Raw genomic sequence first — 15,512 nt, forward strand, 5'->3', positions numbered from 1 at the left:
GCTACATCATATAGGCCTACAAACACAAGCATGATTACACAAACACACATGTTAAGACCAGATATGTGATGTAGAACATCATTGATAACTGCTGAGGGAAACGTGGACATAACAGTTGAAATCTAATCAGTTGGTGTGGAGGTGGAGACTTGGTGTGTAGTGGGACTGTGGGAGGGGCTCCATAAAAACAGATCGTGAGTTACTGGAGGAAAGAATAGATTGCTGAACCTTGCTGACTCAAAGTCCTAAAACACCGTTCAGATGGTGGTTTCAAAGTACATCTCCTCAATAAATAGTGATGCACATGTTACGTTAGATGGGAGTGTGTTAAGGTGACTGATTATTTACACTTATAGATTTTTTGCTACACAATGAATGTTGTTTTAATGGATCCATGGAATCATAACGATAAAATAGTTTTAGACGATCATCTGTTATTTATTTATGTACAGCGTATTTGTAAAAGAAGACAGCACATTTGTATAGGAGGATCAGCATGTGGCTATGGTGGTGGTGTTGGGCGGTCAGACAAGACGGGCTACTCAATAGTTGACTGTCTTGGCTGGCTTGGTATCGGCCAACTCAGCCTCCAAGAAGCGGAAGCGGCGATGGCGACGCAGGACCTCGATGGCCTTCTGCTCTACGGAGGCAGGGATAATGCCTAGGTCCTCCAAGCCAGGAAGCCCTGGATACTTCATATCTGTGGTGTGGAACTGGAACAAACACATTCAGGTCATTACACAAATCCAAGACAAAGTTTAAACATATTTCCTTCATTCACATTTCTTCAACATGTGGCCAACAACATGAAAGAAAATTCCAATTTACCTTCATTTGTATAAAATTAGCTTTTTACAAAGATGCTTATAATTTGCTGTTTATGTTGCATTTTCTTACCCGATCAACTTTGTCAGGAGTTGTCCAAGGCTCGAATGGGTTCATTGCAAAGAAACGTGCAACAAGACTGAAACCAGAGAAAAAAGGTAAGACATGTTTACCATACCGTATCTGATAGTATTGCATTTAAACAAACCAACAGGTTCCTTGTTCCTTGCCACGTCACATCCACTGGTCAAACTTGAGGCTTTTTGTGTTCTAAACATACTAACAGCTTGGCACACCACTTCATCAGTCAGCCTATAATAGTACGTACACAGTTCATTTTCCTCCCGAGGGTCATTTAAGATACCATGCAGAACCAGAAGCCGGTGCATACTCACTGATAGAGAGGGCGTGGGAGAGGGTAGGGCACAAAGGGCCTGTGTGCAACAGCATACACGTACTCCACCAGGTCATGAAGGAGATAACGGTTTGGTCTGTGTGGCAGGAAAACAAAACTAACCAAAAGGCTGACAAACATTTTGGTTGCTACATCTCTAAATTCTGCTGGTTGACGTGTCTAAATAATGTACTGCATGTGTGAACATGAAACTGCCATTACACAATCATATATTTTATTCCATACCCTGGGTGAGTACAAGATACAAACCCATGCAATAAAGCAACTCATCTAGTCGAATAATCGTTTTTATGATTTATACTAGGTTCACCTAGTTGTTGATAATGAGCAGTTTCAAATTAATGGATAGAATTTTACTTCACTTCCTGAACTGACTGGAAATGCAATTGACATCCCTAAAAAACAGCCAAAAGTCAAGCCCATTTCAAGTCCTTACCCAACTAGTGCATATGTCTTGCCATTGGCATCAGGGTCCTTGATGGCATTGATGATAGCCTTGGCCACATCTACCACCTGAAAAGAGCAGACACAGAGTGAGTCTTGAGTAACAGACATGGCTGACAACATGAGATCAGACACACTCACATGAACAGGCTGCTTCACCGTCTTCTTCCCCATGGAAATGAGAGGCACAGCTTTCCCAAACCAGCGCATGTCTGTGTAACAAAGGAAAAAACAAACATTCAAACAATGACTGAACTCATCCCCTTTTAAACAATAATAGCATTGCATCAAAACCAATTGGAGCCAATACCTCACCTTACAAAATCATTATTTTGGTTTGTTTTGCCAATATACTGAAAATTCAAGTGTTCAACAGCCCCCTCAACAGTTTGCAGTCCTATACAGTCAACAGAGGCTGTGTAATTATGCCAACAATACAGACACTGTCTACTTAAGAGTTCTGACAGATCACATTTAAATCTTATTTAACTTTTTAACCGTTTTTACTCTGGGCCACACGGAAATGAACTATGCTCTGCTTATTTACTGGCAAAATGGTTGAAGAATCTGTCCTCCCTTCCAAACATCTCAGCAGGCTTCATGATGATGGCATCAGGGAATTCATCTCTCACAGCCGTCTCACCTACTGCCTACAAGGTTACATCATACACATTACATGATATTTCTGCACAATGACATGCCAGAAAGAAATATGTCCAAGAAAGAGAGTTCAACAGAGCTCTGCATTAGCCAGTACCTTATTCCTAAGGTATTTGGAGGGGCTGCGGATGTCAGCGTTGAGGTGAGATATATGGATCAGCTTTGTGATGCCTGCCTCCCGGGTGGCTTTGGCAATCTGCTGAGGGATGCTCACGTAGGTGTCCTCAAAGGGATAGTTCCTTTATACAGATAGAAAGAGGAAGAACAGAACACTGAGTAAAGCCAAGTACAACAAACGTTTCGCAGAAAGTCATAATATAAGTGTTCCTAATGGTGGAAGCAGGGTTGAGGTTCTTTGCTCCACTAAGGAGTAACTCAAGCCTCTGGTGTAGTTAAAAGTAGGTTGATTCATATAGTGATGGAGTAACTCCTTATGTGAATGTTCACCACCAGTGGGTTCTTTTTAGGAACCATGTACTTTTCTAAAATATGTTTGTGTATACAGTCAGTTGGGCCATACTTGGTTTCCCACTCTCGTCCCACCAGGTTGATGACCACATTGGAGTGAGCCAATGCTTTTCTGATAGAATCCTTGTTCCTGGCATCCCACTCCTGAAATATAGCAAGGTGGAGTGCACATATGAGGCTTGAGGGTAACCTGGCATGAGAAAAAAACAACACTTAGCTAACAAATGAAGAGATTTGAAAGTGAAGTGACGTCACATCTGATAAATAGTATTTTTATCACCATAAAGATGATCTGTCCTAGATCCCCCATGGGCCTGAGATACATGAGGTCATACTGGTCACACCGGTGAGGAATCACAATCTGAGAACCCATACGACCTACAAAACCAACAGACAGGTCAACAAACACATAACTGCCCCATAGGAAACACAAGTATGCAGTCACTGCAGTGTAAACAAAGAGGATTGTCACAAAACCAAATAAATTAATGCATCCCTCACAATCACATATAAACATAAGAAATAAGTTGAAGAAGACCACAGAGCTGCCATGTTTTAAAAAATTTTTTATTTAACTAGGCAAGTCAGTTAAGAACAAATTCTTATTTACACTGATGGCCTACCAAAAGGCAAAATACCTCCTGCGGGTATGGGAGCTGGGATAAAAAAACAAATAACATAAATATAGGACAAAACACACATCACGACAAGAGAGACAACACTACATAAAGAGAAACCTAAGACAACAACATAACATGGCAACAGCATGGTAGCGAACACAACATGGCAACAACATGGTAGCAACACAACATGGCAACAACATGGTAGCAGCACAACATGGCAACAACATGGTAGCAACACAACATGGCAACAACACAACATGGCAACAACATGGTAGCAACACAACATGGCAACAACATGGTAGCAACACAACATGGCAACAACATGGTAGCAACACAACATGGCAACAACATGGTAATTTGAAAGGTTATCATCTGAAGGCTTCGGGACTGATGATGGTGAAACTCACCCAGGCGGTTGACAACATATCTTCCCAGGAAGCCGGTGGCTCCGAAGACTGTGGCTGCTACCCCACTGGAGGAGGAGCGCCCCCCTTTCCCTCTGGGGATGACAGCATGGTGGACCGTTCTCTGCTGGACTGTCACAGGGACGGCTGATAGCACCACACGGGAGCAGGAACCTGCAGGGGGGAGCAGTACAAGCAGAGGGGGTGGGGAATATCTGATGGTTGTACTGTATTCAAAATGCCAACATCACAAATGATCAACCAACCAAAAACATAGGCCTTCTTAGCAAAAATGTCTGTGGCACAAACTGATATCTGATATATGACATGGTGCTAGAAATTAGACAACTAGTCGTATTCGTAAGCAAGAGCTAGCTAACCGGCTAACTTAGGTCATATCACAAAAAGGGTCACAGAGGGTAGCAATGTCGCTTTAAAACTATTATATGTTCAGATTAAACATTCTTTCAACTATCTCTCAACAGTGCAGTTATCGGTGCATTTCTATCATATAAAAGTGCATGTCTTGTGTTACTCACTTGAAAACCTGGGAAGGACACTCGCAGGACGGCTAACGAGCGCAGCGGCCGCCATGTTTATTCTCTGAAAGCGCTTCTTTGTACGGCAAGTCAGAAGGTTCTGGGTTTTGCGTGATTTAATGGATTCGTTTGTTTGAGAGCGTTATAATTTCAACATGTTGGCAATGTAACAATATTTTGCTATATTGTAATCACTATTCTGAAATATAACCAGCCAGCCAGGGACTAACCTAACATATCAGGCGTAAACTATATATACTGTTTCCACTTATATTCTCATTCAATAGTGTAACTCTTTAATCTTTTGTGACTAAGCTAGGTTTCCATCCCATTGGCGACAGATTTTCAATCGAATATTCTAAAATCCGTATAAAAACAATATGCTAATTTTCCCACCAGAGATTTGTTTCCATCAAATTGACTTGTTGGGGATAAAAACTGCGAGTGATGACGTGGTCCACATACAAATACCTTTCGCGGTAAAATTCCCATGTAACGAATAAAAAATACAAGTTAAATGGGTTTCCATCGCATTTCCAACTCTACTGATGGTGTTCTCACCCAAAAATGTTGCGTGATATAGAGTGTGCCCACTCTGGTATTTGCACGTGCTCTCTAGTCTAGCCAACATCTCGTAAATATAGTGCGGCTAGGCCATAGCCTATGATGAGATTATTATGGACTAAAAAGTGAGTTTATTTTTATTTGTCAAACGGCAGCCAAGCATCGATAATCATGTAGCCAGAATAAGACCCTCGATGTTTATTGGAAAGGAGCATCAAGCTCATCATCTTCATCATCTTCAAATGTTCGGTCTACTAAACAACTATTGATTTAAAACAAAGCAGAGTTATCGAAGTCGCAAAGAAAACAGGCGCTGCCTCCATCCACTATTCCAGAACCATTGCAACTTCAACATTTCAACATCATCTAATCACCTATGCTTAGTCTAATACAGTGACAACAAAAATATGCCAACAACGATTTAGTCCAATCAATTTAAGCTAAATATGATGTGGCTGTCCATGGTACTGATTTATCTGTGTGTGTTGTGTGCGTGTTCGTGAGTGCTTGCTTGTAGAAAAAAACAGTTTGACTCACCCTACCTGTACAGACATGCCAATGCCATCCTCTTTCATGTTACCTAAACCGACTCTGTCATCACCTTGCACTTTCACCACCCTGTGAAGTTCACCATCATTTATTCAATCTGTAGCCTGAACAAATTGAACATTTGAACATCTAGGCCATGTGCTGTTATAATCTCCACCCGGCACAGCCAGAAGAGGACTGGCCACCCCTCATAGCCTGGTTCCTCTCTCGGTTTCTTCCTAGGTTTTGGCCTTTCTAGGGAGCCACCGTGCTTCTACACCTGCATTGCTTGCTGTTTGGGGTTTTAGGCTGGGTTTCTGTACAGCACTTTGAGATATCAGCTGATGTAAGAAGGGCTATATAAATAAATTTGATTTGATTTAGCCTAATAAACTGCATGCTTTCGGACCACACAACATGTAATCGCGTGACTCCAAGTTTACTTCGATATGATTGATGGTTATTACGTTAATATTTGCGCATAATAGCGTTTCCACTGAAATTTCTCGCATATTACATTTTACCGACACAAAAATATCTCACCTTGCCCAGCGTATTTTGTTTTGTCGACTTTTGTAATGTATACCAACAGATGTTGTTTCCATCAGGCCTGTCATTTATCCGACATGTACTATACCCACATAAATTTGGATGGAAACCTGGTTACAGTCAATTAATTTAGTTGTCTACCCCATTAAGATACATACAGATTATGGTGACTCTCCCTGTAAACTTATGTAGCCAGGTCATTTATCAGATGCAAGGAAAATGACAGCATACATTTCACAAAACACTGTACCTCATCATTACAGCTACAAAGAGGTTATGTCACCAATACCAGGATGTTCTGGTCTATATGCTCTATTTTCTTTGTCATTATGTTGACTTCTAGAAACTGCCATGGGATAACACAAAATTATGCGATTCCCTCACTGAATGTTTCCTGGCAAGCTACAGTATATCATTGATTACACAACTCTCACTTGATTACTTTTTGGGTAACTTTTTTATGTGGAGAATCTGTCTTTTATCCCAGGTAAATACAGAGCTAAAGTGCAAGGATTATAACACTGCAAGGCACAAACTATTAATAAAATGATTGTCTCTCAGTGTCTAATTGTAAAAAAAATGTTTACAAACACAAACATAATCGAGTATAAAATTATTCTTTCATACATAGATAATATAAGTAAAACCTGAACAAGTAAAACCTTGTCTAAACTTTACAATAACCTGTAACATACACATACATCATTTTCTGCATTACATACATCAAAAACCACAGCAGGTACATATGTACAGGGAAAACAAGGCATTACAAACATCATTTCTATGTCTGGATAATCATCACCATAATGACCATTATAACTATGTAATATCATTCCAATAGCATTATTCAATCTAATAAAGATGCAGGACATAAAGGTTTGAATAGAACATGTTCCTTACAGGGCACAGCTGAGCTGAAAGATCAGCAGTGACAAAAATACTTTCTTTGGCTCAGCCTTTATTGCACACGCTCCTTCAGAAACTAATAACCATTCTAGAAGGAATAACTTTTTTTTTTGAAGCCATGCAAAATATTGCACAACGGAGCTGCTTTGGTTTGGAATATCTACATAAAGTACAGCAGTAAAAGAGTAAACCTAAAATATAAATAATATCTTTAAGAAGTCAACGAACGGAAAGAAGATGAAGGCCATTGAAGGCCGAAACGTTAGTCTTTTTAACTTGCTTAAATAAAACAATACATTTTTGATGGTGAGCGAGCATGGCATCTTTTCCTTTTCAAAGAAGTCAATGTACAACAGGTAACACTAGCTGGGGTTGAGGATTGTGATCTGGGCCACAAAAGATGCACATAACAAAAGCATAATGCTGTTGTACCACGGTATTCCTGAATTGTAACTTTAACTGATCCTGTCTCTGTCTCTGTGCCTCCTTTAAACAGTAAACGACCCATCAACAATAACCCATGTTTGAATCGGGATTGGTAGCTTGCCAAACTATGAATCTTTGATCTTCTCCATGATACGTAGACAGTGCATTCAGTGCGATACTCAGAATAACTAAAGTAACTCTATAGAATGTATAGAGTGAATCTCATAGACCACAGGAATATCACAAAACAGGAGGTCCCCTGTACATGACAACAGTATGCATTATCTTCTGTGTCTGGTTGATTATGTTTAAGTTCATAATGCCTAGTAGTGCCCTCCTGCCCCCTCCCTTGTGCTGCTACATGATAGGAGGCAGACACTGGGACAATTCCTGATCTCCGTCAGTGCCCACGTCTAGTTGAGGCTTGATGATGATATGCACGGACCTCTCCCCACTCGCCTCCTGATTGGTGTCCCTGTTGACCTTGGCCATGCCCTCACACAACTCTACCTCTGCAGACGCTCCAATGGGATGCAGTCGCTCGGTGGTCACCATCTTGCCCCCTGCCTTGGCGGAGAGGTCTCTTTTCAGCTTGTCATTGCTATCGGACCCAATCTTCTCAGCTGCAAAGTACAGAATGATGTGGTTTAATCCATAAATAGTTTTGACACTTTGTGAAGATTTATTTTGATAGATAAAAGCGAGTGAGAGGCCTGGTCTTACCTGTCCTGTTAGTGACTACTTTGCGGTAAGTAGCCTCGTAGTTATTTTCTGTGCTGCTCACGCTTTCCCTGGGCTTCCAAATCATGGGTCGTGTTTTGGGCCGGGGCTTGTTGAGACGAGCCTCCTGGATCCACTCATGTTGCATCGCTTCGTCTGGTGTCATACGCTTGGTTGGATCCCACCTAGATAGCACAGGAATATACACTGAGTGTGTGTGGAGAAGATGAAGCAAGCTAATAATAATACATTTCTGGGGGGGACTATATTTGCCCTGCTACACACAAGTGTGTAATGGAAATGTGTTTCTTGCATATCCCAACTCCTCCCGAGACACCCGCAGGGAGTGGGGTCACTACCAGAAATCTCATGACAACAGTTTTCATGACCCTGAAACCACAGAGTAATAATCCTGTGCTGAATTCTAGATTTCTAGTGTGTCAGTGTTGACGTACGTGAGGCAGTGTTGAAGGAAGTCTAGGAACAGAGGATCGTCGGTCTTCAAAACACTGGCCAGGTCTTTGGAGTTGGGTCGCCTCTTCCGCCCTTTGCTGTTTGTGATGTTTCTGGGGTTTCCTTTGGAGTCTGCAACAAGTCATCAAACACACTAGTTAGAGACTTACCAAACCTCATGGTTCAAACACACCCCAGAGATTCATCTGATTAATCCTGGACCTAATACTTTCTTAAGATGTTTTGTTGCTCCTAATTGTATACATCTTTTTATTTATTTAACTAGGTAACTCAGTTACGACCAAAATCTTATTTACAATGACGACCTACCAAAGGGCAAAAGGCCTCCTGCGGGGCCTGGGACTGGGATTAAAAATTAAAATAAAATCACGACAAACACACATCACGACAAGAGACACCATCACACTAAATAAAGAGAGACCTAAGACAACAACATAACATGGCAACAACACATGACAACAACTTGGTAGCAACACAACATGGCAGCAGCACAACATGGTAGCAGCACAAAACATGATACAAACATTATTGGGCGCAGACAACAGTACAGACAACAGACAACATCTATACCTTATATATATTTCCGAAGTAAAGAAACACATTCTTACTGTACAAATCATAGAAAGTTCTTACCAAAAAACAACCTTCTCCTGGATGCAGTCTGCACAAAATCATTGGGAGGCATTCCAAGTACCTAACAAATAAAAGAACAGAATGTTCTTGAATGGTGATGGATAAATGGATTCCTAAAAACATCTAACATCAGATACTCCAATTGGCTAGCGCTGGGGTCTGAGACTGTATGTCTGCAGGTGGTTGGTTGTGTACCTCCATGATGCACGCGATCTGCTCCACCTCGCTCTCCCCAGGAAATAGGGGGAAGCCGGTGTAGAGCTCAGCCATGATGCAGCCCAGACTCCACATGTCGATGGCCATGCTGTAGGGGTGGCCCAGGATAACCTCTGGGGAGCGATAGAAACGACTCTGGATGTAGGTGTAGACTACAAGGGCAGGCAAAGAGAAAGAGAGGGAGTGGAAGGGAGGAAGCGGAGTTCATGTTAAAATTCTGTTATTGTATATGAGTGCTGTGGCTTTGGAGATTTTAACATAAGACTTTTAAATCAGGTATTTAATCAGGTGAGACACACCTCTCTGCTGCTCATAACAGCTGGACCCAAAGTCAACCACCTTTATATTTCCTTGTCCTTTCTGAGACAGAAGTATGTTCTCCTTTTGTGAAAAAAGAGAAACAATGTCAATTTGACATTTTCCAAGTTACCAATCAAAGTGCAACCAACTTATTTCCTCTGCAGTACACTGGTTCTGTGCATTAGCATGTCTGACTTCTCAGCTGGGTATTCTTTGTGCTGTTACTGTTCCATGCAGAGACATTACAATGTATGGGGATTTGTGGAACCTTACCGGTTTGAGGTCACAGTGAATTATCTTCTCCTTATGCAGCATCTGTAGGCACTTGAGCAGGGAGCTGGTGAAACGACAGATCAGGACCAGACTGAGGCCCTGGAAGTTGTTCTTCTTGATCAGCTCATACAGGTTGACTCTATAAGAAGACAGAAAGAGAAGAATTTAGAGAACTGGTCAAATGATAAAATGACTGTCACTATTCCGTCTTTCTCTGCATTTTCTTTTTCCCACCACTGCATGGAGGGTTTGGCCTCAAATGTAATAGTTTATTCGTCCTCTAGAGGCCAGCACTATACTGCTTTTTGATATCATGGTATTGCTCAGTCAAATCTAACAAGACCATGCAGTTTAGTAATAAGATATAAAAAACAGGAAGTGGACACCATTATGTTGCATGCTGAATCAGATTACTTAACAGTCTTGAATGTCTTAACATAAAAAGAGAGTCTCTCAGAGTTATTCTTTGTATTTCTAGATACTTCTGGGAAGTACACACTTCTCTGTCCGGAGTAACCGGAGCCTTCACACCTCGAGCAGCCAGAGAAAAGTGATATAGCCCTAATCAAGGCGTTAACTAAGGGACTGGGTGACGGTAATGTTAGACAGGGTGGCAGTCCAAGACGTCTACTAAAGGTCAGCCAGCCTGGAATAGAAGACTATTTTGTCTCAACTAAGGCTAGTTGAGGCAGATTGTTCTAGGCGGGACACTCACTTTGCTCAACTAGTGTAGCATTTTAAGTGACTAGTGATAAACGAGCTGTGTATGTAATAGGGGAGTTGTACCTTGTTGTACCTTGGGAGAGGTGCCTAACCTTGAATACCTTTGATTAACACATTAATTACTCAGGGTTCCATTTATCTTCTACTGGGACTATTTTGATTGTGTGTGTGTGTGTGTGTGTGTGTGTGTGTGTGTGTGTGTGTGTGTGTGTGTGTGTGTGTGTGTGTGTGTGTGTGTGTGTGTGTGCGTGTGATTGCTTTAATCATCATTTCAGGTGTCTTATAATAGTGTTATACATACCACACACTACACTCACCCTAGCAGCTCGAAGGTGATGCAGAGATGGTTGCGGAAGTAGAAGTATTCTTTCATATGGATGACATTGTGGCACTTTTCCCTGTCTTTCCTCCTCACAGCATCCAGGATCTTCAGTTCCACTAGGGCCTGGTGGTGAAACCTACAGTCCAATGTAAGAGTTAGTTAGAGTTAGTCATGGCTCCATTCTGGATTTAATCATTCAAAATCCAGTTTTAATTTACTTTGGTGTGAAAAATTATGACAGCTGCAAAGAAGGGAGAATCTCCTCTCCCAGGAGAAACAGGATCTTTGAGAGGGTTTAGTTCAAGACAAGGCCCCAGTGGCGAGACCAAGGCAGCCCTACGGCGGTAAGCGCCCATTTTGTTTTCTGCATTATTGAAGAGCATTAAGCCCTGATGACATTTGTATCAATAAAAGTCAAAGAGGAGGAGGCGTACTTCCATTGACACACAGAGTGCATTGGATCACTTGAGAGAGGACTGGTAAAGCAATACCGAGGTAACTCCTTTGGAACACTGACCTGACGACCTGTCGGTACTGACCTCACACAAGAAGGTCAGTTTCAGAGTCTTTGAGCACTGGCTGCGTATTCAAGAGCATGTAGCAAAATGTTTTGTTTGTACCTTTTCTTGTTGCGAATGACCTTGATGGCGACCAGCTCTTGGGTCTTGTGGTCCAGACATTTCAGGACCTGTCCAAAGGATCCTTTCCCAATCACCTCCAGCACCTCGAAGCGAAAGCCAATGTGGTCGTGCAGAACCTGGATACGGAACAGAGAACATTCAATTGGAAATGTTTGTGTACTGTGTGTATGGTATGTTGGACAATACTTTTGAATACAAGAGCCTCACTGCATGTACTTAAATGGTAGTTCATGATACAATGACATCCTTCATTATGGTTTTCTATAATGACTACTATAATGACTAGTGCCAAACACTAGTTCATTTACAATGACATTTTAGTCATTTAGCAGATGCTCTTATCCAGAGCGACTTACAGTTAGTGCATTCATGTTAAGATATTTGTATTTATTTATTTTATTTAAACTTTATTTAACTAGGCATGGGGTGGGCATTCTATGTGTTGTATGTCTATGTTGTTTTTTCTTTATTGGCCGAGTATGGTTTCCAATCAGAGGCAGCTGTCATTCGTTGTCTCTGATTGGGAATCATACTTAGGCAGCCTTTTCCCCACCTGTGTTTGTGGGTTATTATTATTTCTGTGCGTGTTGTGTGTATATGCCACAGTTGCGTTACATTTCTTGCTGTTTACCTGTTTATTGTTTTGGTTCGGTTATCTTCAAATAAAGATGTGGAATTACCGGCACGCTGCGTCTTGGCTCATATATGACAGTGAATTTGAAGATAGAGAACGTGACAGAATAACCCACCACAAGAAGACCAAGCAGCGTGCGCCTACGGCGAAGTCGGGATTGAGACCTGAGCCAACTCCCCGCGCTTACCGGGGGGAGCGAGTGACCGAGCAAGCACTGTATTATGCGGTGATGCGCACTGTGTCGCCAGTGCGCACTCACAGCTCGGTGCGCTCGGTGCAAGCTCCTCACAGTTGCCGTGCTAGAGTTGGCCGTGAGCCAGGAAGAAGTGTGCCGGCTCAGCGTTCCTGGTCTCCAGTGCGTCTCTTCAGCCCAGGTTATCCTGCGCCAGCTCTACGCATGGTATCCCCCCATTCATCAGCGCAAACCTGTTCGTCCTGTACCAGCGCCCCGCCCTTGCTGGGCTACAGTGACCATCTAGCCAGGACAGGGTGTGCCAGCCCTGAGCTACAGACCTCCGGTGCGACTCCACAGCCCAGTGTGCCTGCTCTGCGCACCCAATCTCCTGTGCGTCTCCCCAGTCTGGTGAGACCAAATCAAATCAAATTTATTTTTATATAGCCCTTCGTACATCAGCTGATATTCTCAAAGTGCTGTACAGAAACCCAGCCTAAAACCCCAAACAGCAAGCAAAGCATGTGAAAGAAGCACGGTGGCTAGGAAAAACTCCCTAGGAAAAACTCCCTAGAAAGGCCAAAAACCTAGGAAGAAACCTAGAGAGGAACCAGGCTATGAGGGGTGGCCAGTCCTCTTCTGGCTGTGCAGGGTGGATATTAAAACAGAACATGGTCAAAATGTTAAAATGTTAAAATGTTCATAAATGACCAGCATGGTCAAATAATAATAATCATAGTAGTTGTCGAGGGTGCAACAAGCACGTCCGGTGAACAGGTCAGGGTTCCATAGCCGCAGGCAGAACAGTTGAAACTGGAGCAGCAGCACGGCCAGGTGGACTGGGGACAGCAAGGAGTCATCATACCAGGTAGTCCTGAGGCATGGTCCTAGGGCTCAGGTCCTCCGAGAGAAAGACAGAAAGAGAGAAAGAGAGAATTAGAGAGAGCATATTTAAATACACACAGGACACCGGATAAGACAAGAGAAATACTCCAGATGTAACAGACTGACACTAGCCCCCCGACACATAAACTACTGCAGCATAAATACTGGAGGCTGAGACAGGAGGGATCAGAAGACACTGTGGCCCCATCCGATGATACCCCCGGACAGGGCCAAACAGGCAGGATATAACCCCACCCACTTTGCCAAAGCACAGCCCCCACACCACTAGAGGGATGTCTCCAACCACCAACTTACCGTCCTAAGACAAGGCCGAGTATAGCCCACAACGATCTCCGCCATGGCACAACCCAAGGGGGGGGCGCCAACCCAGACAGGAAGACCACGTCAGTGACTCAACCCACTCAAGTGACGCACCCCTCCCATGGACGGCATGGAAGAACACCAGTAGGCCAGTGACTCAGCCTCTGTAAAAGGGTTAGAGGCAGAGAATCCCAGTGGAAAGAGGGGAACCGGCAAGGCAGAGACAGCAAGGGCGGTTCGTTGCTCCAGCCTTTCCGTTCACCTTCACACTCCTGGGCCAGACTATACTTAATCATAGGACCTACTGAAGAGATAAGTCTTCAGTAAAGACTTAAAGGTTGAGACTGAGTCTGCGTCTCTCACATTGGTAGGCAGACCATTCCATAAAAATGGAGCTCTATAGGAGAAAGCCCTACCTCCAGCCGTTTGCTTAGAAATTCTAGGGACAATTAGGAGGCCTGCGTCTTGTGACCGTAGCGTACGTGTAGGTATGTACGGCAGGACCAAATCGGAAAGATAGGTAGGAGCAAGCCCATGTAATGCTTTGTAGGTTAGCAGTAAAACCTTGAAATCAGCCCTTGCCTTAACAGGAAGCCAGTGTAGGGAGGCTAACACTGGAGTAATATGATCAAATTTTTTGGTTCTAGTCAGGATTCTAGCAGCCGTATTTAGCACTAACTGAAGTTTATTTAGTGCTTTATCCGGGTAGCCGGAAAGTAGAGCATTGCAGTAGTCCAGCCTAGAAGTAACAAAAGCATGGATTAATTTTTCTGCGTCATTTTTGGACAGAAAATTTCTGATTTTTGCAATGTTACGTAGATGGAAAAAAGCTGTCCTTGAAACAGTCTTGATATGTTCTTCAAAAGAGAGATCAGGGTCCAGAGTAACGCTGAGGTCCTTCACAGTTTTATTTGAGACGACTGTACAACCATCCAGATTAATTGTCAGATTCAACAGAAGATCTCTTTGTTTCTTGGGACCTAGAACAAGCATCTCTGTTTTGTCCGAGTTTAAAAGTAGAAAGTTTGCAGCCATCCACTTCTTTATGTCTGAAACACAGGCTTCTAGCGAGGGCAATTTTGGGGCTTCACCATGTTTCATTGAAATGTACAGCTGTGTGTCGTCTGCATAGCAGTGAAATTTAACATTATGTTTTCGAATGACATCCCCAAGAGGTAAAATATATAGTGAAAACAATAGTGGTCCTAAAACGGAACCTTGAGGAACACCGAAATTTACAATTGATTTGTCAGAGGACAAACCATTCACAGAGACAAACTGATATCTTTCCGACAGATAAGATCTAAACCAGGCCAGAACTTGTCCATGTAGACCAATTTGGGTTTCCAATCTCTCCAAAAGAATGTGGTGATCGATGGTATCAAAAGCGGCACTAAGATCTAGGAGCACGAGGACAGATGCAGAGCCTCGGTCTGACGTCATTAAAAGGTCATTTACCACCTTCACAAGTGCAGTCTCAGTGCTATGATGGGGTCTAAAACCAGACTGAAGCGTTTCGTATACATTGTTTGTCTTCAGGAAGGCAGTCAGTTGCTGTGCAACAGCTTTTTCTAAAATTTTGGAGAGGAATGGAAGATTCGATATAGGCCGATAGTTTTTTATAATTTCTGGATCAAGATTCGGCTTTTTCAAGAGAGGCTTTATTACTGCCACTTTTAGTGAGCTTGGTACACATCCGGTGGATAGAGAGCCGTTTATTATGTTCAACATAGGAGGGCCAAGCACAGGAAGCAGCTCTTTCAGTAGTTTAGTTGGAATAGGGTCCAGTATGCAGCTTGAGGGTTTGGAGGCCATGATTATTTTCATCATTGCGTCAAGAGATATAG

General features: G+C 42.7%; 2 protein-coding genes across 6 annotated transcripts in view; both read right to left on the minus strand.

Annotated features, from left to right (window-relative positions):
- Positions 1-414: 414 nt before the first annotated feature.
- Positions 415-4,637, minus strand: ndufa9a (NADH:ubiquinone oxidoreductase subunit A9a). 2 transcript variants are annotated; one of them, XM_014125241.2, is made up of 11 exons: positions 4,379-4,636; positions 3,843-4,013; positions 3,093-3,190; positions 2,865-2,956; positions 2,442-2,583; positions 2,232-2,334; positions 1,826-1,896; positions 1,677-1,753; positions 1,221-1,316; positions 898-964; positions 415-713 (listed from the first exon to the last, which is right to left on the minus strand). In XM_014125241.2, the coding sequence occupies exons 1-11, from the start codon at positions 4,431-4,433 to the stop codon at positions 543-545; spliced, it is 1,143 nt and encodes a 380-aa protein (XP_013980716.1). In that variant the 5' UTR covers positions 4,434-4,636; the 3' UTR covers positions 415-542. The 2 variants fall into 2 exon arrangements, with proteins under 2 accessions (XP_013980716.1, XP_045544298.1); XM_045688342.1 differs by having other exon boundaries at positions 1,677-1,896; positions 4,379-4,637.
- Positions 4,638-6,436: 1,799 nt separating this feature from the next.
- The window catches only part of dyrk4 (dual-specificity tyrosine-(Y)-phosphorylation regulated kinase 4), a 51,590-nt gene continuing 42,514 nt past the window's right edge, over positions 6,437-15,512 (minus strand). For 2 of the 4 annotated variants that reach the window (XM_014125235.2, XM_014125234.2), the window contains 9 exons: positions 11,633-11,769; positions 11,008-11,148; positions 9,968-10,106; positions 9,694-9,775; positions 9,374-9,546; positions 9,179-9,239; positions 8,527-8,656; positions 8,075-8,256; positions 6,437-7,974 (listed from right to left, as the gene is read on the minus strand). In XM_014125235.2, coding sequence (XP_013980710.1) covers positions 7,709-7,974; positions 8,075-8,256; positions 8,527-8,656; positions 9,179-9,239; positions 9,374-9,546; positions 9,694-9,775; positions 9,968-10,106; positions 11,008-11,148; positions 11,633-11,769 — 1,311 coding nt within the window. In that variant the 3' untranslated portion in view covers positions 6,437-7,708. The remainder of the gene's footprint in view (positions 7,975-8,074; positions 8,257-8,526; positions 8,657-9,178; positions 9,240-9,373; positions 9,547-9,693; positions 9,776-9,967; positions 10,107-11,007; positions 11,149-11,632; positions 11,770-15,512) is intronic. The other 2 variants (XM_045688345.1, XM_045688346.1) reach the window with 1 other exon arrangement.

This window comes from Salmo salar, chromosome ssa10, assembly GCF_905237065.1.
Source record: "Salmo salar chromosome ssa10, Ssal_v3.1, whole genome shotgun sequence".
NCBI classification, from domain to species: Eukaryota; Metazoa; Chordata; class Actinopteri; order Salmoniformes; family Salmonidae; genus Salmo; species Salmo salar.